Source organism: Engraulis encrasicolus, chromosome 4 (assembly GCF_034702125.1).
Source record: "Engraulis encrasicolus isolate BLACKSEA-1 chromosome 4, IST_EnEncr_1.0, whole genome shotgun sequence".
NCBI classification, from domain to species: Eukaryota; Metazoa; Chordata; class Actinopteri; order Clupeiformes; family Engraulidae; genus Engraulis; species Engraulis encrasicolus.
The window spans coordinates 18773869-18801341 of NC_085860.1; the positions used below are offsets into that span (position 1 = coordinate 18773869).

Sequence of the window (27473 nt, forward strand, 5' to 3'; positions counted from 1 at the left end):
GCCTACAGATACTGGAAAGGTCTGTGAGTGATTAACAAAATGTAGGGTATTTCCAAATGTAATGTACCCTAAATATAAAATTAGAAGCGTCGGTTACTTCCTTCCAAAACATGCATGTGACTATGGATAGGCCAGGTAGGACTACTAATTATTTTCCACCATTACCAAACAAGCAACAAACAACCACGTTTTTCGTTGCGAACTGGATTGATGTCAAAGTGGCTATCGTGACACGTGAACTCCGATTTTTCCTCCTACCAATTTCGGGTCGTTCTTCCAGCTACCTCCTGAGGTCGCGGTTTCCGCGTTTGGTCTTTTTTTTAGGGCGTACGCATGGGTCAAACTTTGCGTGGAGCTGCGCATGTTTACCGCCAAGTTCTTTATCTATAAATACCAAACCTTGCGGTGAACTTGGCGTGCGCAGTCTTTCGTGCGTACGCACCCGTTATAAATAAGGCCCCAAGACTTCCCTCATTGGCCTATCGCTTGTGGCTTGTCTCTCTATGATAAGTGTGGTGAATGAGAGCTTTTTCTGCTCGTTTTGTTTGCTTGATTTACGGCAACTGAAAGGTCAGTAGTAGGGGTGGGCGATATGACGATATTAAATCGTGAATCGCGATATTGAGTAAAAGATCGTCTCGAATCTGCCAAAGTGGAGAAATCGTATAGATCGTCTTGCAGTGAGGATGTTTATTATCAGTATCAGAGTGACGTTTTCTCACTTGTGTTGTTGTCTTCACTTTATTCTTTACATTATTGTATTCCAATTGTTCACTTTATGAGAGTATCATCATTGTGTTAACATTTTATTGACTGCAAATTACAAATTTCAAGTACATGAAAGTTGTTTTATGTTGTTTTTATTTTTTGGATGGAAGATCGTGATAAAAAATCGAAATCGTGATTTCATATTAAAAAATCGTGATACAACATTTTTGCCATATCGCCCACCCCTAGTCAGTAGTGCATATAATGTAAGAATTGATAAGCTGTGTGTGTGCGATGCGCAACACTGGATTTTAGAGATTAAATCTTCGATGTCAAACAGTGGGGGTATTGAAGAGCCGTAGGCTCTCTGAATAATATACCTTTGGTTTCCCTTCAGTTTTCTGTTTCTTCTTCTTCTTCTCTGAAGCTACATCACCATCTTCATCCACTCTCTTCTTTTTCTTTGCCCTGGAGAGCACATGACAGGAAGAAATATACTCATAAAGCATTCAAAACTGAAGGATTTGAGTCCTGTAGACATCCTGGGGCAAAATCCCTTACTCTTCGTCCAAAGGGGGACATGGCATCAGAAGATCTAAATCAAAATCCCAATCCCAATTCAAATCTAAATCCAAATCCAAATCCAAACAGCTGCTGGTTTCATCCATGCTGTATGAATGCTGATCATTTGAGAACAGACTCATCTCAGGTCTAGAGAAGGTCTTTAGAGAAGAGCAACCTTCTCCACTCACTATGATGTCACAGTGCAGAAGCATTCTAGAGTTCTGCATAAAACCAGAGTGTCTACAGGTTTGACCAAGTGAAAATTTTGAAGACTTTTCAATGCCATTATATAAAAAAATAAGACCAACTTACAAAATCGTATGCGTTAAAATGAAGCAAAAAATGTTATGCCACGTGTGTCTAACGCCGACGGGTGCTCCTAAAGCCCAAAACCCATGCAAGCAATACAGCACAGGTTCTGCACATATTTCAATGCCTTATTTAAAAAAAAAAAAATGTAATACAATGTAAAGACTTTTAAAGGGTCCACAGCCACCCAGAAAACCCAGACTAAGCAGACTGCCTGCCTGGCTGGCTGAGGACACTTACGATTTCTTCTTGGATTTCTTCTTGCCCTCCATCCAGCCCTCACCCACTTGGACAATAAAGACTCATATGTGAGAATGCTGTTCATTGACTTCAGTTCAGCATTCAATACCATAATACCACAACAACTCATCAGAAAACTGGACAAACTAGGTTTCAGCACCTCCCTCTGCAACTGGCTGCTGGACTTCCTGATGCAAAGACCACAAGCAGTACGGGTAGGGAACAACACCTCGAGCACCCTGACCCTGAGCACGGGGGCTCCGCAAGGTTGTGTTCTCAGCCCCCTGCTGTTCACGCTGCTGACACACGACTGCACAACGACCCACAGCACTAACCATCTAGTGAAGTTTGCGGATGATACAACACTGGTGGGCCTCATCACCAAGGGCGATGAGACTCACTACAGAGAAGAAGTAGACCTGCTGGCCAGATGGTGCAAAGACAACAACCTCCTGCTGAATGTCAACAAGACCAAGGAGATTGTTGTCAACTTCCAAAGGGTCCAAAAACAACTGCCACCACTGACCATCGACGGCGATGCTGTGGAGAGAGTGAGCAGCACCAAGTTCCTTGGAGTGCACATCAGCGACGACCTCTCTTGGACCACCAACACTACATCACTGGCGAAGAAGGCCCATCAGCGTCTCTACTTCCTGCGCAAACTAAAGAAGGCAAGTGCTACACCCTCCATCATGACAACATTCTACAGAGGAACCATAGAGAGCGTCGTGTCCAACTGCATCACAGTGTGGGGAGGAAGCTGCACGGAGAAAAACAGGAAGACACTCCAGCGTGTTGTGAACACAGCGAAGAAGATCATTGGAGTACCACTCCCCTCCCTGCAGGACATTTACACCACACGCCTCACCCGGAAAGCACTGATGATCATCAAAGACACAAGCCACCCTGCACACAAACTGTTCAGCCTCCTGCCCTCTGGAAAGAGGTACAGGCGCCTCCGTTCCCGTACCACCCGGCTGGCGAGCAGCACAATGCACCAAGCGATCAAGATGCTGAACACTCAACCCACTCTCCCTCCACTGTCAGCCTCTAGCCAGCAAGGCCACTGACACCCCCCCCCCCCCCCACTGTCAGCCTCTAGCCAGCAAGGCCACTGACAACCCCCCCCCACCCCCCACCACCATATCTGCGACTGAACATTCCACCTGCACTACTATACTTGTGACTGAACTTTCAACCTGCACTAACTCAAAACAAGCACACACACACACACACACACACACACACACACACACACACACACACACACACACACACACACACACACACACACAAGCACACTGCACTTTCTGCACTAAACCCAAACATACACACACTGACACACACACACACACACACACACACACAGACACACAGACACACGAACACACACACAAGACGCACACCGCACCTTCTACCTGCACTAAACACATACACACACACACACACACACACACACACACACACTGCTGCTGGTGTACTTGACAGACCTTTTTATATTTATTTTCTTCAAAATGCTACTATTACCATGTCAGAACGCTATAAAGGACTTTTTTTTTTTAGAAAAGCACAAAAACACAACAATACCTCTTAATGTATGTCCTCTACAAGTCTTCTGTTGTCCAGTCTTGCACTTTAAATGTCTGTATGAGCACTGTCTATGTCCATACTGTCTTAAGTCCATGTATAAGTACTGTCTATGTCTATACTGTCTATGTCCTTACCTTAATTAGTCTATGTCTGTATGGGAAAGCAAGAAATGTAATTTCAAATTCTTTGTATGACCAGTGCATGTAAAGAAATTGACAATAAAACCTACTTGACTTGACTTGACTTGGATGATGTTTCATCTGTTGCTGCTGCCTCGTCCTCTTCTTTAATCCTTTTCCTCTTCTTCCCCCTCTTCTCCTCAGCAAAGTCTGCACCATCTGGCTCCTGTTTCACAAGCAGTCTAGGAGGCACAACACACCAAGGAGGACCATCCTCGTTTAACTTTCACAACAGAGAACAAGACACTGAAAAAAACTCCTCTCCTCTAGGCAAAATATTGCTCGTTATTTTGTTTTTTCAGTGCAGTAAAAAGATGAGGTGTTTAGTGGCCAATGAAATTGACATAATTGGAGTATTTATTTACGTAATGTGTTAATAATGGAGTCTGATGAAAATGAAATAATTACACCAATCACACGATAATAGCTATATAACTGTGGGCATACATTTCCCTGCAGTGCAATACAAGCAGAGGAACAAATTAGGACAATTAACTCAGTAGATAGGAGGGCCATAACGTGGCCGTATCATGGAACATCATTATTTCAAACAAGCATATAGTGAGGCCCAGAGATGAGATAAGATCTGTTCTCTTTATATCAAATTTTCTTTACTGGGTAAATGCTTCAACCAACTCCTGAAGAGGGAAGATCAAAAGAGGAATCGGAGCATGCTGTGATTTGTGTCAGCATTTAAACGATAGGGGATGCATCTAAAGAGCCGCAATGACAAATGGTCTTTAGACGGTACCAACTGAGAGCCCCAATGACCCCCCTTGTGCGCAGGTTGCCTGTTCGAATCCCAACCCGCCAGGTTGGTAGGGGGAGTAATTTACCAGTGCTCTCCCCCACCCTCCTCCATGACTGAGGTACCCTGAGCATGGTACAGTCCCGTTGCACTGCTCCCTTTCGGACGCCATTGGGGGCTGCACCCTTGCATGGGTGAGGCATAAATGCAATTTTGTTGTGTGCAGTGTGCACTGGTGTGCTGTGGAGTGATGTGTCACAATGCCTATGGGAGTTGGAGTTTCCCACTAGGGCTTTCACGGTTTCAATGCTGCCCATCTCCTCTGTATAGTAACAATTTCTATTTCTAACTTATCTGACAAGACACGTTTTCCCTCAATTTTAATAATGCAGGAAATTAATTTCCTGAAAGGCAGCCATGTTCAGAGGGAAAAGCAAAAAAGGTACTCCCATAGCCAGGGATCCTGTGAATCGATTTCAGAAATAATTTCTATCAACTCCAGCGGCATGGTAAAAAAGAAGCGAACTGGAGAAATAGAGAAGGGATGAAAGGAAAATGAGAAGAGGAGAGAGAGGCAGAGAGGGATATATATGGAAGAGGAGAGAGAGGCAGAGAGGTATATATATGAATTATATGAATGAGAGAGAGACAGAGACAGAGAGAGAGAGAGAGAGAGAGAGAGAGAGAGAGAGAGAGAGAGAGAGAGAGAGAGAGAGAGAGAGAGAGAGAGAGAGAGAGAATGAGGGCGACAGTGAGAGATGGGGGGGAGCTGAAAACGAAGTCGGATTCCATTTGCAGACCAAATGGATTAAAACTCATTTCCGTGGAGCGGCGGCAGCCCAGCCAGGCCCTGATCTCACACTCCACGATCAAAATTGCCGTTGCTCATAACACCAGCGCCAATACCAGTACCAGGGGCCGGTGTAATTAGCTGCCCTTGTCCCTGCCATTGCCCCCGGGCAGACGGGACTCTGTACTGTACTGCGCTGCGCTGTGCCATGCCTGATGTTCAATAAATGGACAACTCACCGCAGTGGGAGATCTGAGGCGTCCGAGTCCACATCCTCCGTCTTCAGGTCCTTGACCTGACAAAGAGTGGAACACAATTCAAAGATCATCACAGTTAAAAGACACACACACACACACACTCACACACAATAATAATGCATTGTGCACTGCAAAAGTGTGACTGCAGCAGAGACTTCAAAGCACACATTCATATCCATGAATCACTCTGATCTACATAGCGCATGAGAGACGGCATTACATTTTGTTTGTAGTTGTGCTTGACATCCCCTTCAGACGGCTTGCAATGTTTAAGTGTTCTTTTATCAATTCTGATGCCCTGTCCTGGGGTAACTAAAAAACTGGAGGCGCAGCAAACCTTGTAGAATCACAAGTTCAACTTCACTTAAAGTGTTTATGAAACGAAAACAAAGTAAAGGAATTTGACCATTTCCGGGACAGATTCTGAAAGTTCTAAGCCTTGTGAATAAAATGGGATATTTTCTGGGTGATATTTTGTCCTAAAAGTCATGTTAAAACGTTCCCAAAAAGTGTTATGTTCGTTTTTTTTGGTGACATGCAAATTTTATGCAAATGATATGCGTGGCATAAAAGGGGGGAGTTCACCTCATTCCACCTTGTTCAGATCAATGGCGGCTAGTACCAAACCAAAGCGCAGTGTCAAGCAGTGTGTTGCTGGAGGGCCGAACGGTGCCAGCTGCAAAAATGGCTACTTAACAGAAGGAATATCTTTGCACAAGTTCCCTTCTGTGAAGAATGATGGAACTGTGGCCAACTGTGGAGAAGGCTAAAACAAGGGCTCTGTGGATCCAATTCGTACGCAGGCACCGGTGTGGCAGCTTTTGTGATATGCACCGGATTCTCATCCGCCCTGTAGGCTATCTGCTTGTAGGATAGACTGAGTAAAGTTAAGTATAGGGTAGCCTACAGTTGGGCTAAATCAAATATGCCTGTGTAACAACAAGACTCTGATCTAATTCCAAAGTGTAGGCATAACATAAATGACAGCCCCAAAACATTTGCTGACCATATCGAAGATTGTGTAATCTCTGTTTATGTTGACATTCGCTTCCTGCCATACATTTGTCCCACATCGCTTGCCATAGCCTCGTACAAGCAGATGTACATGTGGATGAGAATTCCGGTGCATATCACAAAAGCTGCCACACCGGCGTGGTTTTGAAGCAAGCTCATGGTCACTGTTGTGCTCGGCACATTTCCACCCCTCGTGCTTCACCACAAATGTGGAGATCACGGGCATGGTTGGACTGAAGAGAATGCTATTGTCTCAAGCAGTTCCAACAATTGACATCGCCGGCGTGCAGACTGAAACCGCCCCTGTAACTGCTCGTGCACTGCTTTGCTTTAGGCTACATTTTACCTTGTCCATCTGCTTTGTATGTTTTCAGGAAAGGGTAATGCACATTACATGCCAAACCGGTGCAAATGCTCTCGGGATATGCACTTTTTGTTGATTGCCATTCAACTGGTCAATAAATTGGTTTTGGGATATCCGCGCTTCAGCCTCCGTGGTGCTCTCGGTCGAGGACAGCCAACTCACATATTGGGCTACTGCTTAGCGAATAAACGGAGATGCATATAGAGTAGGCCTACTTTTTTTCTCTCTTCTTTTTTAGGATTTCGAGGCTGCTCCAACAGCCTATTACCTCCGTTTTTTCTCTAGTTGATAATATTTTTGCATGTACATGCATTTCAATCACACTATATCGCGCAATTAAATCAAAATGCCCCCCATTTGTCAACAAATACACAGGCCATGTCATCTTTGGGTGGCAAAGCGCCCTTAGCAACCGTAACCATAAAGAAAACAAACTGTCAGGCTAGGTCAACAATCGTCACTTCGCCTGTCAGACATGTCACTTTCTGTAGATGTATCAGTGCCTCTGAAATAGATTTGTGCTGCTGTTTTTTTTTTCTCATGAGGTTGGATGTGTGGTTTTTCGACACGCTGATGTTTGTATCAGAATTTTGGTTCCTTTATAAGATGTGGGTCCATCAAATGTGTGTTGTTTTCTCAGATCGCCATACTAGCAAACCAGGGACTCTCCTCTTTGATGTCACAGCCCAGCTCATTAGTCACACCAAATTTCACAGAATTCAGTGTTTCCCATACATTGAGGAAACTATGGCGGCCCGCCATAGTTTAAATTTGGCCGCCATAGTTTACGAAAATGTAAAAAAAAAAAAAAAAAATAAAAAAAAATTTAACTTTTTTTTTATTTTTTTAACGATATCCGTTTTTGTTAAAAACGATTTGAATTACGATTTTGAATTTCCTTCGCATTTTCCTCCTGGAGTAAATACATCCTATAGACTCTGAATTGGTTAGATAAGTAGTCCCACGGTAACACAGAATGAGGGGAAAGCATTAGGAAGTGACCGTAAGGGTATTACAGTTGATTCATGTGTGCACACGTTTAACATCGGGTGAGTAACAGAACATGTGCGCAACGATGCGTTATGACACGCCGATATGCGAGGATCTTCGTCCAAATCGCTAGTCGCATGCATCATCGCTAACTGCGTTTACATCGCGTGCCGCGTGTAAGGGAAATGTTAGTTGTTGACATGTATGGAATTCACTTCAATTTGTGCTGTTTCTTGCTTCAGTTGTGGACAAAACGATTGGCCAAACTCACAATAGAAAGCCTTTGCTGTGCTACTGTCCCAGAGAGCTGGAAAAAAAACCTTCATAGAAGAAGTCACACTTAACAGGGGTGTTAATCAATCCAATGAGTTCTCTCGTTGCTCTCTCTCTCTCTCTCTCTCTCTGTCTCTCTCTCTCTCTCTCTCATAGTAGCCTACTATTTACCCATAACAAATGGTGAATTTCTGAGCCCTTTTTAATTTGTAGCCTATACCACTGAAGGCATGATAATGCTTCATCATATTTTAGAAATAGGGCCTATGTGCCTTTTATATACCAAATGTTTATCATTTTGAAATTGTTTCAGTTGTTTATGACTTGTGTATGACTGAAATTATCTCTGCATACCATCAGTGCTGCATTGCTTTGTAAAGATAGGCTATTCAACACACTTTAAAAACACACTGAAAAGATCCGGCCATAGTAGCCTACTGAAAACATTTTGTTCATAATAATGGTGATTAATAAATGGTGGTCTTAAATTTTCATACTGCAGTGTTTCCCATACATTGAGGAAACTATGGCGGCCCGCCATAGTTTAAATTTGGCCGCCATAGTTTACGAAAATGTAAAAAAAAAAAAAAAAAAAAAAATTTTTTTTTTTTTTTTTTTTTAACGATATCCGTTTTTGTTAAAAACGATTTGAATTACGATTTTGAATTTCCTTCGCATTTTCCTCCTGGAGTAAATACATCCTATAGACTCTGTATTGGTTAGATAAGTAGTCCCACACACAGAATGAGGGGAAAGCATTAGGAAGTGACCGTAAGGGTATTACAGTTGATTCATGTGTGCACACGTGTAACATCGGGTGAGTAACAGAACATGTGCGCAACGATGCGTTATGACACGCCGATATGCGAGGATCTTCGTCCAAATCGCTAGTCGCATGCATCATCGCTAACTGCGTTTACATCGCGTGCCGCGTGTAAGGGAAATGTTAGTTGTTGACATGTATGGAATTCACTTCAATTTGTGCTGTTTCTTGCTTCAGTTGTGGACAAAACGATTGGCCAAACTCACAATAGAAAGCCTTTGCTGTGCTACTGTCCCAGAGAGCTGAAAAAATAAAACCTTCATAGAAGAAGTCACACTTAACAGGGGTGTTAACCAATCCAACGAGTTCTCTCATTGCTCTCTGTCTGTCTGTCTGTCTGTCTGTCTGTCTGTCTCTCTCTCTCTCTCTCTCTCTCTCTCTCTCTCTCTCTCTCTCTCTCTCTCTCTCTCTCTCTCTCTCTCATAGTAGCCTACTATTTACCCATAACAAATGGTGAATTTCTGAGCCCTTTTTAATTTGTAGCCTATACCACTGAAGGCATGATAATGCTTCATCATATTTTAGAAATAGGGCCTATGTGCCTTTTATATACCAAATGTTTATCATTTTGAAATTGTTTCAGTTGTTTATGACTTGTGTATGACTGAAATTATCTCTGCATATATCAGTGCTGCATTGCTTTGTAAAGATAGGCTATTCGACACACTTTAAAAACACACTGAAAAGATACGGCCATATAGCCTACTGAAAACATTTTGTTCATAATAATGGTGATTAATAAATGGTGGTCTTAAATTTTCATACTGACATCCTTGAATTTGACTTGGTAGATCACGGCAGACCATCAACTTCAAAAGTAGATCTTGGTTAAAAAAAGGTTGGGCACCCCTGCTATAGAGAGAACCACAAGTGCTTGAAAGACAGGGATCAAAAGCCTAGTCAAGTTGTTGTAGTTTACTTGGGTTTGGGAGCAATATAAAAAACCTTCAGAGAAGGGACAGTTGGGATGAGTTTACTAACACTCCCTAGGCTTTGTTTTACAGTTGTAATGAGTTTGGTGACAGACCTTCATTGACACAGCAGAGGAGACATCGGGCTGCATATAGAAATTAATGTGTAATGAATGTGAATATAGACATAAATGTGTAATATGTTGTTCAGCCCTTTTAATGGGAGGAATTTGGAAAAAACTGGCCCTGTGACTAGCACCCCTCATGTAGAATGTGTACGCCTACAGATATGTGTGGGGGAAAAGGCATAGCCTACCCTCTAAGACCCTTTTTGTCTATGTGTTAACAATTTCACAGTGCTCTTAAATTCTTATCTCTGCTCCTATTTTGTTTTATTATTGTTTCCCAGACCCCTGCATGAGGGACGAATGAAACTGTGTTGTAAACAGAAATTATTCACTGTACTGCCTTTTTTGACAATGACAATGTACTACTATTATACAAGTCATGGGTAAAATCTTATGTAGCCTTATTTCTCAAAATATAAATGGCTGAAATATAGGCCCAGGCCTACAGTTTCTCCATGCGCCAATGTCATACTGTAGTCATTGTTTTGCCGTTTTGCATTTACGCTGCAAGAATACAGCCCCCCCCCCCCCACCCCAAAAAAGCCCCGTGTGAGAAGACCCCCCCCCCCCCCCCTCGGACAAAATAAACCCTGGCTGCCCCCATAGTTTCCAAAATTTCTGTGGGAAACACTGTACTGACATCCTTGAATTTGACTTGGTAGATCACGGCAGACCATCAACTTCAAAAGTAGATCTTGGTTAAAAAAAGGTTGGGCATCCCTGCTATAGAGAGAACCACAAGTGCTTGAAAGACAGGGATCAAAAGCCTAGTCAAGTTGTTGTAGTTTACTTGGGTTTGGGAGCAATATAAAAAACCTTCAGAGAAGGGACAGTTGGGATGAGTTTACTAACACTCCCTAGGCTTTGTTTTACAGTTGTAATGAGTTTGGTGACAGACCTTCATTGACACAGCAGAGGAGACATCGGGCTGCATATAGAAATTAATGTGTAATGAATGTGAATATAGACATAAATGTGTAATATGTTGTTCAGCCCTTTTAATGGGAGGAATTTGGAAAAAACTGGCCCTGTGACCAGCACCCCTCATGTAGAATGTGTACGCCTACAGATATGTGTGGGGGAAAAGGCATAGCCTACCCTCTAAGACCCTTTTTGTCTATGCGTTAACAATTTCACAGTGCTCTTAAATTCTTATCTCTGCTCCTATTTTGTGTTATTATTGTTTCCCAGACCCCTGCATGAGGGACGAATGAAACTGTGTTGTAAACAGAAATTATTCACTGTACTGCATTTTTTGACAATGACAATGTACTACTATTCACTAAGTCATGGGTAAAATCTTATGTAGCCTTATTTCTCAAAATATAAATGGCTGAAATATAGGCCCAGGCCTACAGTTTCTCCATGCGCCAATGTCATACTGTAGTCATTGTTTTGCCGTTTTGCATTTACGCTGCAAGAATACCCCCCCCCCCCAAAAAAAAGGCCCGTGTGAGAAGACACCCCCCTCCCCCCCCCCCCCCCGACAAAATAAACCCCGGCTGCCCCCATAGTTTCCAAAATTTCTGTGGGAAACACTGCACTTTGAGTTGCCATTTTCACAAGTTCCTCCAGGATGATTGGGTTCAAAGTCTCATCGATGCTATCAGAAAAAACAAGGCTTTAATGGGAATGACCGTTTGTTTTCGTTTCATAATCACTTTAAAAGGACCCTTGGGATTATTTATAAAGTTTCAATGCAAAAGCCAACAGTGCATGCGTAGGCTGGAGACTGCGGAATGCCCTGCACTTTCTGGGGCTTGACTTCTCTACCTGTACACTTCTCTAACTGTGCTTATTGTGTGGGCTTCTATGCGACTTTTTACATTTACAATTCAAATGAGAAATTATATCTGTAAATTTGCATTAACTTTCCACAATGCTTGCACAAACGTGTTCACTGGCTTGGATCGTGTTTAGTTGGATTACAATGTATGTGCATACCATTCCAAGCGATTTATCTTTGTTAGATGCATGGAAATCTACTTACAGAAAAAAACTGTATAGCAAGCAATATATCATCAGAAACCTGGGTCTGGAGTCAGGACTTGATGAGGGAACAGGCTAGTATTATATGAACAATGGTAAACTTGTTACAGTGGGCAAAGGCAAAATGTTGACTGCAAGCCACTGATCACAGAATGCAAAATCCACAGGTTTGGTAACCCCGTCTGAAGTTGCACGTTTTCTCAATGGAGGGTAGGCGAATAAAGGGACCAAAACCAATTCGCTGGGAGCAAAGCAATGCAGTGATTAAAGTCAAGCTAAAATTATTGATATAAGCAATGACACGGATTGACAAAAAACAATGTTCGTATATCCATATATTCTCCCAGGCTGAGGAGCCGTAATGTGATTGGCTAAATCAAACATGTGAATGTGAACGCTTGAGGAGAGCAGAGTAACACAGAAAATTAAGTCCGACAGGCGGACAAAGATGTGTCCATCTATGCACTGCCATCTTGTGGACACAGGAGGGAATTACAATTGAAAGAATGCATTTCATACGGACAGACAGACGGACAGACGGACAGACAGACAGACAGACGGACGGACATACCCTCTTATAGAGATGCTAGGACACATCTAAATACAGAGAAATTCAGGTACTTAACATCATTTCAAAGTTAAAGGCTAGAGGAATATGGCAGCCAAAACATTACAGAGTTAGACCAGAGAGGTGCATAGTTCCCGCCGAGGCAACCTCACTCTTAGCAGGCTCAAGTTTAAGTTCACATTTATTGTAGCCATATCAACAGTATAAAATACAGTTGCTAGGAATGTACCTAGATTTGCCCACAAATTAAACACCACAACCAGACAAAACAAAAACTAAAGGGGGGCGGGGCATGAAAGAAAAACAAGAGGGAACAGGGAATTACACATGCAAAAACATTGAAAAGTGCAATGAGACATTGAAAGTGCCGCTAAAAGATGAAATATCACAGGACTGTGTTACCTTCTTCTGGGCCTTGGCCTTGCTTCCATCGGAGGGTTTCTTAGACGATTCCACTCGCTCCTTCTGTGGTTTCACACTTCTTCAGGCATGGTGAATTTTGAAACAGGGGCAGCAAGGGAGAAGGGGAGAGGGAGGTATTAGAGAAGAAGGGTGTGTGGGTGAAGACGTACGAAGAAAGAGGATGACACACAGACACACAAACAAATACACACACACACACACACACACACACACACACACACACACACACACACACACACACACACACACATACACAGGAGTAAGCAAAAAAAGTCTTTTCGTCAACCCAAGGGATAAGCTGTTAGACATGTGTACTCTTCCATGTTGCACTTCCACCCCTGCACCCTCTCCTCTTCCTCACCCACACAGACACACACACACACACACACAATCCTAGCATGGCTCAGGAGAGCGTGTCGTACAGCAGAGCTCTCCATCAGGCCTCGTCACAGGAGGCTGCCGCCACTGAAGGCTCACAGGTGGTTCCTCCTCTTCCTCATCGTCTTCCTCTCACGCTCTTACCTGATTAATTAACAGTGCCAGACCCACACACACCCAGACACACATACACCTAATGCAAACCCACAAACCTAATCCGAACACACACACACACACACACACACACACACACACACACACACACACACACACGAAGACACACATATGGCAAACACACTTCCCACATCACCACAAATTAATCTTTTAAACCAGAGGATGGCGTGTGTAACTGTCATTGATGGATGCAGAAGCCGTGCCCGTGCCCACCCACTCAATGAACAGATTTATGATTAGCGGTGCAGACGTCTTGCTGTTGAGTTGTACTCCCTCAGTGGTGTGTGTGTGTGTGTGTGTGTGTGTGTGTGTGTGTGTGTGTGTGTGTGTGTGTGTGTGTGTGTGTGTGTGTGTGTGTGTGTGTGTGTGTAGGGGAAAAGAGGGTGGAAGAGGAAGCAGTGAAGCGGTGTGGTGGGCAAATCACAACACAGCTGGAGTGTGGTGCATGATGATGTGCAGCTGTTGCATGATACTGAGGCTTTTGCAGCATTTAGGTGTGTGTGTGTGTGTGTGTGTGTGTGTGTGTGTGTGTGTGTGTGTGTGTGTGTGTGTGTGTGTGTGTGTGTGTGTGTGTGTGTGTGTGTGTGTGTGAAATTTGCAAGGGTAAACTGAAGCAGAAGTGACATAAGTAAGCTTAGGCCTACAACTAATACAATTTATTTTGATGATAATGTAGAGATGAAAGGGAATGCAGGCACCCCAAAAGCCCACACGTCCACAACACCCAACACTAACAGGGGAGCCTCCACTGTTTGATATTTTTGACCCTCCGTCACAGATATATGATTTGATAAACTCTAAAGTAACCACATTGAAGTTAACGGTGAGATTGTCCGTGCATCAGTGCGTTCTGGGAATTATGGCTAATACAAAGGCCGACATGAGCACCCAGGTATTTTCCACTGGAAAACTTACCCTGGTGTAAAATCGCTCTTCCTTTCACTCTTCTCTTTTTTCACCTTCACCTCCTGGACATCAATGTTATCCAACTGAGTCATCTGTCAGGTATGCAGGTGAGGAGATGCAAATGCAGACGAAACCTGGGATCAAAAAGACAGCCGTGCCAATTACTGTTAGACAAGCTAAACTAGCATTTTCCATTGGCATATTTGAATGTCAACTAAACAAACTATCTTTTAACGTTTGGTCCTCCGTAATGTGTGTGCTTTCTTAAGGGCTAGTTATTCAATTAAAATGTAGCCATGGCATAACGTGTGTTGCTGTACATCCTGAAGCTTTCAACATGTCCATGAGGCTTGACCACCATTAGCACCGGTTATGAAGCTTGCTCGTAAATAAGTAGCATGTTAATTTACCGGTATGTAGCATACATTAGCCTGTTTAATTTCATGAGAAGCAATATTAAACTATTTCGGCAAAAAATGACCAGTGTTTTCTGAAACGGAGGAATAGTTATTTTAAAACCCACCGTAGCTGTTCTGGCCTTTCCAATCCAGTGATTCCACGTGTTCACACAGGTAGGTGATAGCCAAGAAGTTGTCGAACAGAATAGCGCAGTAAACAGCTAGCTACAACAGAATCTAATGTGTCAACGTTGAATGGAAATTAATGTGCTAAGTGCCGAATGTCCTCTGACTGTTTTGAATTGATTTCACGATAAAAACGGCTTTATGTCTGAGTCAAATTGTCTGCGAGAGGGCAACTATCAGGAGTTCGTTGGTGCAAGACAGACAGAGGGAGCCTGATCATGGAACAGTCCACAGGAAGTCTCTTGACCTTGGAACATTCCAAACGAAGATGTCAATCGACGAATCCCTCCCAGTCCACTCCTCTGTGCGTGAGGTGAATCTGATGACTGCGGAGATCTGTAGGCCACTTTACCCCCATTGAAAATGTCAAAACTCGTTTGAGTTGGCATAATAGCCTTATGTTATAGTAGTCATTGTTCGGAAGAGTGTTTATGTTCCCACGGGCCAATTCTCCCACACCCCATTGGTCCCACATCACTAAGATTTTTAACATTATTTTTTTTAGGCCTATTGGTCCCACAGCCCATTGGTCCCACATTATATTCCTACTGATCCATGTTCCCACATTACTAGGAATTTATCCAACTTTAGGCCCTATGTTTCAAAGGCATATTGTTTTAGTTTCCCTACCCAGATGTGGGAAAATGGAGTTAGAACATAGGGCCTGTATTTGAATAATTTCTTTAAAATGTGGGAACATGGAGCTATAAGAATAAGCTGTGGGACCATTGGGTTGTGGGACCAATGGGCCGTGGGATCAAAGAGCTGTGGGAGCTGACCCCCAATGTTCATTGCCTTGTGTCAGAGACAGTTTAGATCCTATCAAAGACAGTTTAGATCCTATCCTACCTTCCTATCAATCTCTGCTTGTGTGTACAACGTTTCCAGCTAGGCTAACCCTACAGTGGCATACCGGTAGGTCCATTTTAATATTGTGACACAACCTCACATAGCTTTGCCAATACAGCAGCACTGTGATATCACCCCTCAGGATCTGTAGCCTATGACTTAACTGTACCAAACAAATATAAATAGAATTCATATTTGAATCTTAGCTCAAGCACGAGCGTGTCAACAGCATCCTACTGTGGGCAGGTCGCCAACTAGGGCAAAGTGCAAATACCCAAGCAGGGTCAGGTCAGGTGGCAATGAATTTTAATGAGAACAATACGATTGCTGTATCAAACATGCCCCCTAATAACGTCCTTGTGTTGATGTTGAAGGCTTCTGGAACATTTTCAGTCAGGTATTTAATCGTATGAAGCTGTCAAGTTGTCAACTATATAATCGGTGCTATCACTTTAAGGATGTACCGGAAATAAATCCTCGTGTTACGGTGTGGTGGTCGTTGAGCAGCTGGTTTATTTTTGTTGTGAAGAACGTCTAGTTTCGAGGTGTGAGATGACAGCCCTGCATTTAGTAAGACCACTCCGCGGCTGTTGTAGGGTCTGGCGCCTCCAAGGCATAATTGGCTCATCTTGCAAATTCGCAATTTCGAACTGTCAAACATCGCGTCTATGGTTTTCCACCTCAACTCACGTCCCTGACAGAAAAATGGAGGAGTTGCTCCGAAAGACTGTGGCACCTTTGCCCTCCTATGAGACCAGAGACAAATCCCCACCGCCCCCGGAGTCACATTCCGTGGAATTTATGAACTTCTACCGAAGCTTAGAGACGGAGCAGAGAACAGAGTTTTTGGAAAGATTGTCACAAGACTATGGAGTGGACCACAAAGGCGCTTCTGAGCTAGCAGGGAAACTGCTTGAAACACAGCTAAGGGACGTAGCAACAATACTGCAAGTGGAAGACCGGTTACGATACAGCCTGACGCCACGGTACAGACAGCTACTCAGTCATATAAGCAGAGTCGAGGGTGGCGTGAAGTTTCTTGTCGACCTGCGAGCACATGTGATTGAAATAACCTCATCCAAGGCTAGCGACAGCCCACACTTGAGGGTAACTAGCTCTATTTATCTTCTGAGTTCTACGGTGGCCCTGGACAGTCAAACCCGATGCATTTCGCGTTTACAATGTCAACAGTCAGGTTGATCTTATACCAGCATTGACAGTATGTATACCAGGGATAGTAAGATTCTGCCTTTGTTGATTCATCCAGATTCAATTTCTCAGTCTGGTGGAATTTGTGATAAAAACCAAGGACCCTTAAAAGTAATTTCACTACACACTTAAAGTCTGTTTCATTGCAGACATCAAATGCCATGCAGGGAAAATATATTTAGTGTAGGCCACTTTGGGAGGCATGTAATTCAAATTGGTCTGAAAATTATGGATGTTAATATTGTTAATAATAGTTGGTCTTTTTTAAATCCAATTAGCCTATTTCTAATAAATGTATTGCTCTTGGTTTACTGAACATTGAAACGATAGTCCTATATTGAAAAGATCAGTCAGTGAGGCAGACACTACGGTATTCTATTTTGTTTCCCTGAGCAAAGGTATAATTATCTGTAAATTACACTCCTGATTGTGTACCCTACATTTTTGCTAAAAGGTGCCATTTATTTGGAAGCTCACAGCCTTTGGAGCCCTTCTGCTCAATATCTGTGCATTGCCTTCCCCAGTTGAGTTAATCGAGAGCAGTTTAAAAGAGATGGAGTATCAGAGGATGGAAAATATTGCCTCAGCCTGGAAATCTAATTGGTCGTCAATTAAGAAACACTTGCGCGCTGCAGCGTCTTGTGTCTCCCCCAGGCTCATCCCCTTAAGTTACTGCTCGCCTCGTTATGGATTAGTAGGGACATGCAGGAGGAATCTATTACGGTAGTTTGCATCCCGCTGCCATGCCCCTCGGCTCTCTGCTTCCCCACGTGTAATATCCTATTGCCGTCTCCGTGGAGGGAGAGGACAGGACAGGAGATGCACATTTGGGCACCTGTCGCCTCTTGCCCCCTTAAAGTGTGCCTGGGGCATTGAGGTTCTCGTCACTTTATTGAATTTGGTGTCAGTGGGTAGATTACATTTTCCATATTCAATTTCATTTTAATTAGGTATGGTTTGAAATAGACTCTGTGTGTGTGTGTGTGTGTGTGTGTGTGTGTGTGTGTGTGTGTGTGTGTGTGTGTGTGTGTGTGCGTGTGTGTGCGTGTGTGTGCGTGTGTGTGCGTGTGTGTGTGTGTGTGTGTGTGTGTGTGTGTGTGTGTGTGTGTGTGTGTGTGTGTGTTCAACGTGTAGGATGCCTCAGTAATCCATGTGATTTTTGAAAGCAGAGATAAGCAGGCTTTAAAGATACTGAGAAAATCATTTTTTTTATTAGTGTCTGAACCACCCATGGAGCCTTTGAGCATTTTCTGTATAGGTGTGGTATAAATCCCTTGTGAAGATGCTGCAAAGTTATCTGTTCTGTTCTGCAAATGTCTTCAATGCATATCGTCATGCATATCAGTATGGTTGATGTACATGAAACATCAAAAGCCTTGGAAAGGTCAAATCCATTGTTCAAAACACATGGCATAGAAAAACCTTCTATGACATCACACGAAGCCTGGGTTGAAGTTGTAAAGGCATAGCCATCTTCTTCAATTTGCTCTGCTGAATGGCATTGAAATTGAAATGGGGAAAATATTCATTAAAGTTACACTGTGTAGAATGTGGCTAGAATGGGTACTACAGCTATGCTGCTCATTGAAACTGTGCTGCCTGTTACCAAATTTGATTCAAAAGGAAAAAGTTTACAGCACACTTGTTTGACTTTATGCTCTTTTCTTCAGAGCGAACAACGCGTTTAGCCTCTGTGCGTCATCAGGTTCACTCAGGCATCGCGAATGCCTGAGCGAACCTGATGAAGCACAGAGGCGAAATGCGTTGTTCGCTCTGAATAAAAGACAAGTCAAACAAGTGCGCAATAAACTTTTTCCTTTTGAAGTATTGCATATTCCTGCGTTTACCAGCACCTAGAAGCTGTGCATGGGTCTTTGAACGTTACCAAGTGATATCATGGGAAGGAGTGATATCATGGGAAGTGGCATGAAGGTCTTGGAGGAAAGACGGTTAAATAAGTCTGTTGTAAATGGATTAAAAGTGACAAAAGTGCCTATTGCCTTTGTTCTACTCCGCAATCATATTTATTAGTCAGGTCCTTGCTTGATTTGCCTTCTATTCTTTTCTTAACACTCAACTTTGATGAGATGTGCAGACCATATTGGCATTACGAATTGTCCCCCGTTCCTCTCTATGGACACCTTCTTGAGTGTTTCGTCTCCTCCTGTATAAAGTGTCTATACTAGCCTGTGCTATGTTGCCATGGCTTTGAGATATTGTGAGAGGTGTCCCTGTCGTATTTTCCCACAGTTCTCACCATCCGTTGTCATGTTTTTGGGCTGTTGACAAAATTTAAAAGCACCTCCAAACCTGTCCGCAGACTGTTATACTACAGTACGTAGCTTGTACGTAGTCGCCTACGTATTTCTTTCTTCGAGAAGCTTTTCTCCTGCTTCTCATGTAAGGCCATCCAAGACTCAAAAGGAATCCTGTGAGACACACTTTAATCAAACCAACCTTTGATTCTTTTACATGTTGATCACCAGCTCCCCTGACGCCAATAACCCTTCTCTACCCACCACTCAAGACTCTTGGCACGCCACGAGCAAGGACATCGATGCATATTTTTTCTCTCTAAGCTTTTGATCAGCCAAGAGAGAGAGAGAGGGAGCTCTTGGTCTCGCTTTGCCTGATATGAGTCTGAGTGGCAAGCTAGGCGGCAGTGGCCTCAGGCAGGGAGAGGCGATGTGAAGCGAAAAGAGCAAAGCGGAGGAGACCAGAGCAGTGCAAAGTGGAGGGTAGAGGAGGAGAGTAGAGGCGAGGAGGGGAGAGGAGAGTGTAGGGGAGAGGAGGAGAGGAGAGGAGAGTGGAGGGGATGTTAGCCGGCTGAGCTTTTATGTGTGGACACGGCGTGTTATCTCGGTGAGTGGTGAGCGGTGAGCGGTGTTTGCTCTGTTGGCTCTGTTGGGCAGGCATCCCTGCTGTTTGCCGGCCGCCTCTCCTCTCCTCTCCCCTTCCCTCCCCTCCTCTCTCCTCCTCTCCTCTCCTCTCCTCCTCTCCTCCGCACTGCTAGCTCCTTGGTCCTTTGGTATCGCACAGCGCTGACTTGCTTATCTACTGCAGTTTCTTTACTTTTCTCACCGTCTGTCTCCTCCTCTGCACATGGGTGCACACATACTGTACACTACACACACACGCGCACGCTCACACACACACACACACACACACACACACACACACACACACACACACACACACACACACACACACACACACACACACACACACACACAACACAGTGTGTCCACACACATCCAAATGCATACACCCACTGACTGACATGTACTCATATGTACACAGACTCTCAAGGATTTTCACAGACTTAACATTTTCAAACAAAATATGACAGCGGAGCAGTTCTTTGGATCTTGTTTTTCTTTTTACAATCCTTCCATCTCTCTCTCTCGCTCCTCTTCTGCCCAGGGGATGAAGTGTTTTTTTCTATCCCTCCATCTCTCTCTCTCTCTCTCTCTCTCTCTCTCCTCTTCTGCACTGGGGATGAGGTGTACGTCTCTGCACCATTCCATCCCACTATCCCAGCAAGAAATACAGTACAACTGGATAAGCAAGCAGTGAGGATGGGAGTGGATTGGAGTAGTGGGGAGCGGGGAAAGAGAGATGGAAAGAGGCAGAGCAAGGCTGATCGAAAGAATGTGAGAGGGGTGTAAAAAGTTAGCCTGGGCGAAAAACCGACTGTTGACTCAAAATCTTTGGGTGGAATACACATAAAAGGATGGCACTGCCAGGCTAGGAAAAAGTGTACACGGCACAGAATTTTTAAGTGCTGTCAGTTTCCCTGAAGTTGAAAACTAATGGAGGGGAGGCATGGGGTAGGGTGGAGAGGACGGAGGTGGAGTTGGCGTGGCACCATTGTTGCCAGATGTACAACAATTATCGTTTTCGTACCATAGTAATGTTGTCTTCTGTACAAGCAAAAACACACGATGTACGATCATGATGTACGAATTTTCATTCAGTTCATTTAGTTGCCTTGAGACAACCATTTGGTTGTTTAACATTCAACATTTTTCATCTGGTAACACTGAGCGGCACCCATGTTACATTAGGTGAATTTGTTTTATTTTTTTATTTTAATTCTTCTTTATTTTACAAGGATAGTCCCATTGAGGCATAAGGAATAAGCTTGCCAGTGGTAGACTTCAGAGATGCTTGTCATGGAACAGGCAGGGAAAGCCAGCTAACCAAGGGTGCCAAGGTTGTCACCAGGGTGCAGATCTAGGCTGCCTGAGCGCAGTAATATGCTTAGTTGTGTCTGGTCTGGTTGGTAGCCAACTATGGTGGGAGAAGCTGTGTTTCTGGTCAGGGAATAAGGAAGCCGGTTGATCTAGGACCCTGGGGCAGCTGGGATAGGGACAGTCTGGATAGCATCTGGCCAGAGGCGCATCTTGTCACCAGACAAGGCAGGCAGCCGCTTGGGGCCCCTAGCCACTAGATGGAGAAAAACAGCTCAACTTCAAACTATAATACGGGGAAATTTGTTTCGAATGTTCATTACTTTGGGCTTTTGCTTGGGGCCCCCATTGACACTAGAATCGCCTCTGCATCTGGCTATGATGGGAAAGGCTTTGCCAGAGAATCCTATATGAGAGGGAGATAAAGCAGGCGAGTTCTTTTCTGATATCCACTTAACGTCGGGTGAACGCCCCTTTAGGAGACCTTCGATTGGGAGACCTTCGGAGTCTTCAGGTTGAGAATAAATTGAGTCCCCTTAGCGCTGTAGATGGGGGTAGCGCACGTCTTGTGCAAACACCACGAAAATAAAAGAAGACGGAGGGACAACGCCCCCTTAGGAGACCGAATTTTGAGCACACGGTTTTGCATTGAGTGGGCCTGTTTCGATTCCTCTTCATAAATATCCAACCTCTTTAGCTGTGCTGCTTACCAGCTGGGTTTCCCCCAGCACCTTGCAATTAAGGTGGCCACCTGGTCAACAAACACCTACCACCTTGACTGGATGGATCCCCAGAAAATATTGATGTAAACTTATTTTGTATTGTAAATGTAATCTCTAAAGTTGTTTATGAGTTTTGCAGTTTGCTGTTGATATGGCAGCTCACTTATTGCTCTGTCTCATCGCCTTCTGGTAACGGAGGACGCCAGGCCTTGGCACAGATGAAATCAGCCTGTAAACACACACACACACACACACACACACACACACACAAAACATGCAGACAGTCACCCTACACACAGTCACATGCAGTCATATGTTACACACACAAACCTACCGGTACACACTCCCACGTACAAATAACTTTGAAAAGCTCACAAGCAATGCATGTACACACACATCTTCACTCAAGCATACACACATTTTTGAACGCCTACACGCACGCACACGAGCGCCGCACACACACACACACACCAGAGGCACAGACACAGGAAAGAGCCGTAGACTACCTGTGGTACCCAGGACAGACGTAATTACATTGGTAGAGTGGAAAAACACACACACACACATTATTTTTCAGTCACACTTATTGGAGCACAACTTCACACACACCTGCACCAAGAAATGCCGATAAACACCAAGCTACCTACCTCCACGGAACAGCAGGGGAACTGGAAGGCAATAAGAGGCTTATGTGGGCATTGACATGCCACTCAAAAAACAGGAGTGGAGGAGAGTCAAACATTTTGGTGGATAAGCTAGCAAAATAAATAAATCCTCCAGTTTTTGGTGGATGAACACATTTTTTGGTGGAAGAGCACAAAATAAGTTATTAATAAATAAATAAATCTTGCAGTAAATAAAACGCTTGGCCACTTGGTTTGATTTTGTTGGTGGGCCTTAGCAAATAGATAAATAAATGGTAACACTATAACTTGCCCACTTTCCCTCCTCGCCTCCTGCACTAAGGCTTGAGATGATTAAATGAATTTGGCCTGTTCTGTAATGAGATAAAAGCTGTGCTTGTGGAGTGTGGACTGCTCGTAAATTGAAGTGTACAGTACAGTAATTTCTATATGGCTTCCTCTTCCTCTTGACCGTTCCCTGCGTCGTGCTATTGCTATTGCTGTTACCGTTGTTCTAAGTGTTTGTTTGCCCATGTGTTAGCTCTTTGTTCTTCATAATATAGCTTTCCCGTTGGCTGGGTTGTGCGGTTGTTAACACAGGTCCTGTTGTTTTTAGATGCGTCCTAGCATCTCTATAAGAGGGTATGTCCGTCTGTCCGTCTGTCTGTCTGTCTGTCTGTCTGTCTGTCCGTCCGTCTTAAACGCATTCTTTAAATTGTAATTCCCTCCTGTGTCAACAAGGCAGCAGTGCATAGACGGGCGCATCTTTGTCCGCCTGTCGGTCTTGTTTTTAGGAACACAGGCTTTGGTGTCTCTGTGTCGTTACAGTTACAGTATCCACCTTATTATCACGCTCATTAACTTTGCCCATGTCAACAATCTTCGTGTTCCCACAGCATTTCCTGTATGCATCTGAAGGATACCTTCTGAATGATTTAGCACTAGCAACTGCTACCCAAATTGCAATGGTGCCTCTCTTATAACCATGGATAATAAGGTGAATACTGTGAATAAACTTACTGAGTGTAGTAGCCCCTGCTTTCTCTTCACATCAGACATTAACACAGAGATATTATAGACAGAGATACAGTACGTCATTCTAGTTCTTTTCAGGTATCCACTTCAGAGTCCAACGGTTGAGAATAAATGGAGTCCCCTTAGCGCTGTAGATGGTGGTAGAGCACTTCTTGTGCAAACACCTCAAAAATAGAAGAAGAAGGAGGGGACAGCGCCCCCTTAGGAGACCCAACTTGAGCACACTCCTTTGCATTGGGTGGGTGTGTTTTGAATCCTCTTTATTACTCCACCCTCTTTGATTAAAAGAAGAAGGCATTTGGTTAAAAGGTGAAACAACTGCAAGCTTCGAAAAGAAGTCTCATGGCTTACAGCTTCATCGAACTATTGGAATGTTGACAAATATTCTGCGGCCTTGTGCTTTGTGTTGTTAAGAAGGACCACTTTGCTCCGGGGATTGTAACCAATACCCTGTACCTAAAAGAACTACATTATAAGTTACTTTTTATAAAAATGACTTCTTAGTGTGTAATGTAATGTAATGCAATGCAATGCAATGTTGAGATGTGATGTGATGATGTGATGTTGCTCTGTGTCGTCCCCTGTAGGATCTGAACGGAACTCTGAAGGGGTTGCTGTCCGAGTGGTTCTCAGTGGGCCTCCTCAAATTGGAGAGAATCACCTGGCAGTCGCCATGCGATCTACTGCAGAAGATCAGCCAGTGAGGCACACACACACACACACACACACACACACACACACACACACACACACACACACACACACACACACACACACACACACACACACACCGCTTTTTAGTCATTAGGGTTAAACATCTACATGTATTAGACACCTGTACCTATACACGAAACAATCACCCTCATCATTTATGACTTCACGTTTGTTTGTATCAATTGGTCTGACTCTGTGTGTGTGTGTGTGTGTGTGTGTGTGTGTGTGTGTGTGTGTGTGTGCGTGCCTGCGTGCGTGCCTGCCTGCGTGCGTGCCTGCGTGCGTGCCTGCATGCGTGCCTGCGTGCCTGCGTGCCTGCGTGTACGTAAAGGTATGAAGCTGTGCATCCTGTGCGTAACTGGACGGACATTAAGCGTCGTGTTGGGCCTTACCGCCGCTGCTATGCCTTCACCCACGCTTCCATGCCTGGAGAGCCACTAGTGGTGCTGCATGTAGCGCTTACTGAGGAGATCGCTAACAACATACAGGTAACAGACACACACACACACACACACACAGACACACACACACACACACACACACACACACACACACACATACACACACACATACCTGGTTGTGCTGCATGTGGCCCTTACTGAGTAGATCGCTAATAATATACAGGTAATTCACGCGCACGCACACACACACACCAGGCTTGTACGAAATTCCGAATTGACTGAATTTCAATTAAAAATAATGCCATAATACGAACACTAGGTGGTGCCATTACCTTAAATTTCTTTGAATTTAATCTACACCACCCATTGAAAGTACATAGAACACCACCACCTAGTGTTCGTATTATGGCATTACTTTGAATTGAAATTCTTTCCATTCGGAATTTCGTACAAGCCTGACACACACACACACACAGTGCATTCCATTATCCTAACTCCCGTCCTTGGCCTGTGCTTGCTCGGCCCGATTGCAAATGAGAAAATGACCTTGAAATTGCGCTTTTGCGAGATATTGAATTACACTTCTCAGTGTTTCCCACAGAAATTTTGGAAACTATGGGGGCAGCCGGGGTTTATTTTGTCCGGGGGGGGGTCTTCTCACACGGGCCTTTTTTTTTGGGGGGGGGGGGGTGTATTCTTGCAGCGTAAATGCAAAACGGCAAAACAATGACTACAGTATGACATTGGCGCATGGAGAAACTGTAGGCCTGGGCCTATATTTCAGCCATTTATATTTTGAGAAATAAGGCTACATAAGATTTTACCCATGACTTGTATAATAGTAGTACATTGTCATTGTCAAAAAATGCAGTACAGTGAATAATTTCTGTTTACAACACATTTTCATTCGTCCCTCATGCAGGGGTCTGGGAAACAATAATAAAACAAAATAGGAGCAGAGATAAAAATTTAAGAGCACTGTGAAATTGTTAACGCATAGACAAAAAGGGTCTTAGAGGGTAGGCTATGCCTTTTCCCCCACACATATCTGTAGGCGTACACATTCTACATGAGGGGTGCTGGTCACAGGGCCAGTTTTTTCCAAATTCCTCCCATTAAAAGGGCTGAACAACATATTACACATTTATGTCTATATTCACATTCATTACACATTAATTTCTATATGCAGCCCGATGTCTCCTCTGCTGTGTCAATGAAGGTCTGTCACCAAACTCATTATAACTGTAAAACAAAGCCTAGGGAGTGTTAGTAAACTCATCCCAACTGTCCCTTCTCTGAAGGTTTTTTTATATTGCTCCCAAACCCAAGTAAACTACAACAAGTTGACTAGGCTTTTGATCCCTGTCTTTCAAGCACTTGTGGTTCTCTCTATAGCAGGGGTGCCCAACCTTTTTTTAACCAAGATCTACTTTTGAAGTTGATGGTCTGCCGTGATCTACCAAGTCAAATTCAAGGATGTTAGTATGAAAATTTAAGACCACCATTTATTAATCACCATTATTATGAACAAAATGTTTTCAGTAGGCTACTATGGCCGTATCTTTTCAGTGTGTTTTTAAAGTGTGTTGAATAGCCTATCTTTACAAAGCAATGCAGCACTGATAGTATGCAGAGATAATTTCAGTCATACACAAGTCATAAACAACTGAAACAATTTCAAAATGATAAACATTTGGTATATAAAAGGCACATAGGCCCTATTTCTAAAATATGATGAAGCATTATCATGCCTTCAGTGGTATAGGCTACAAATTAAAAAGGGCTCAGAAATTCACCATTTGTTATGGGTAAATAGTAGGCTACTATGAGAGAGAGACAGAGAGAGACAGAGAGAGAGAGAGAGCAATGAGAGAACTCATTGGATTGGTTAACACCCCTGTTAAGTGTGACTTCTTCTATGAAGGTTTTTTTTTCAGCTCTCTGGGACAGTAGCACAGCAAAGGCTTTCTATTGTGAGTTTGGCCAATCGTTTTGTCCACAACTGAAGCAAGAAACAGCACAAATTGAAGTGAATTCCATACATGTCAACAACTAACATTTCCCTTACACGCGGCACGCGATGTAAACGCAGTTAGCGATGATGCATGCGACTAGCGATTTGGACGAAGATCCTCGCATATCGGCGTGTCATAACGCATCGTTGCGCACATGTTCTGTTACTCACCCGATGTTACACGTGTGCACACATGAATCAACTGTAATACCCTTACGGTCACTTCCTAATGCTTTCCCCTCATTCTGTGTTACCCTGGCACTACTTATCTAACCAATACAGAGTCTATAGGATGTATTTACTCCAGGAGGAAAATGCGAAGGAAATTCAAAATCGTAATTTCAAATCGTTTTTAACAAAAACGGATATCGTTAAAAAAAATAAAATAAAAAAAAAAAAGTAAAAAAAAAAAATTTTTTTTTTTTTTTTTTTTTTTTTTTACATTTTCGTAAACTATGGCGGCCAAATTTAAACTATGGCGGGCCGCCATAGTTTCCTCAATGTATGGGAAACACTGCTTCTGTTGCACTGTTACACTTCTCTTGCGACGTCATCACAAGGCCACAAGTACAAGGGAGGGCAGGAGTTAAGATAATGGAAAGCACACACACACACACACACACACACACACACACACACACACACACACACACACACACACACACACACACACACACACCTGGTGGTGCCATATGTAGCCATCACGGAGGAGAGCCCCAGCAACATCCAGGTACCCACCATAGCCTCTCCCCTCATAGTCCCCCCTATACCCTCCCATCAAACACTCATGTTTGGCCTATCTG

General features: G+C 43.6%; 2 protein-coding genes across 3 annotated transcripts in view; one reads left to right on the top strand and one right to left on the bottom strand.

The window, feature by feature from the left end:
• The window catches only part of zgc:173742 (DNA topoisomerase I, mitochondrial), a 76691-nt gene extending 61448 nt beyond the window's left edge, over positions 1-15243 (bottom strand). The window contains exons 1-7 of one of the 2 annotated variants that reach the window (XM_063196835.1): positions 14850-15243; positions 14336-14460; positions 12848-12926; positions 5368-5423; positions 3655-3772; positions 1822-1829; positions 1089-1176 (exon numbers count right to left, since the gene is read on the bottom strand). In XM_063196835.1, the coding sequence (XP_063052905.1) occupies positions 1089-1176; positions 1822-1829; positions 3655-3772; positions 5368-5423; positions 12848-12926; positions 14336-14418 (432 nt within the window). In that variant the 5' untranslated portion in view covers positions 14419-14460; positions 14850-15243. Of the gene's footprint in view, positions 1-1088; positions 1177-1269; positions 1399-1821; positions 1830-3654; positions 3773-5367; positions 5424-12847; positions 12927-14335; positions 14461-14849 lie in introns of those variants that run through there. The other variant, XM_063196836.1, reaches the window with a different exon arrangement.
• Positions 15244-16049: 806 nt separating this feature from the next.
• mlycd (malonyl-CoA decarboxylase) overlaps positions 16050-27473 on the top strand; it is a 21950-nt gene continuing 10526 nt past the window's right edge. Inside the window, exons 1-3 of the mRNA XM_063196841.1 lie at positions 16050-16866; positions 24129-24241; positions 24587-24743. Of these exons, the coding sequence (XP_063052911.1) occupies positions 16312-16866; positions 24129-24241; positions 24587-24743 (825 nt within the window). The 5' untranslated portion in view covers positions 16050-16311. The remainder of the gene's footprint in view (positions 16867-24128; positions 24242-24586; positions 24744-27473) is intronic.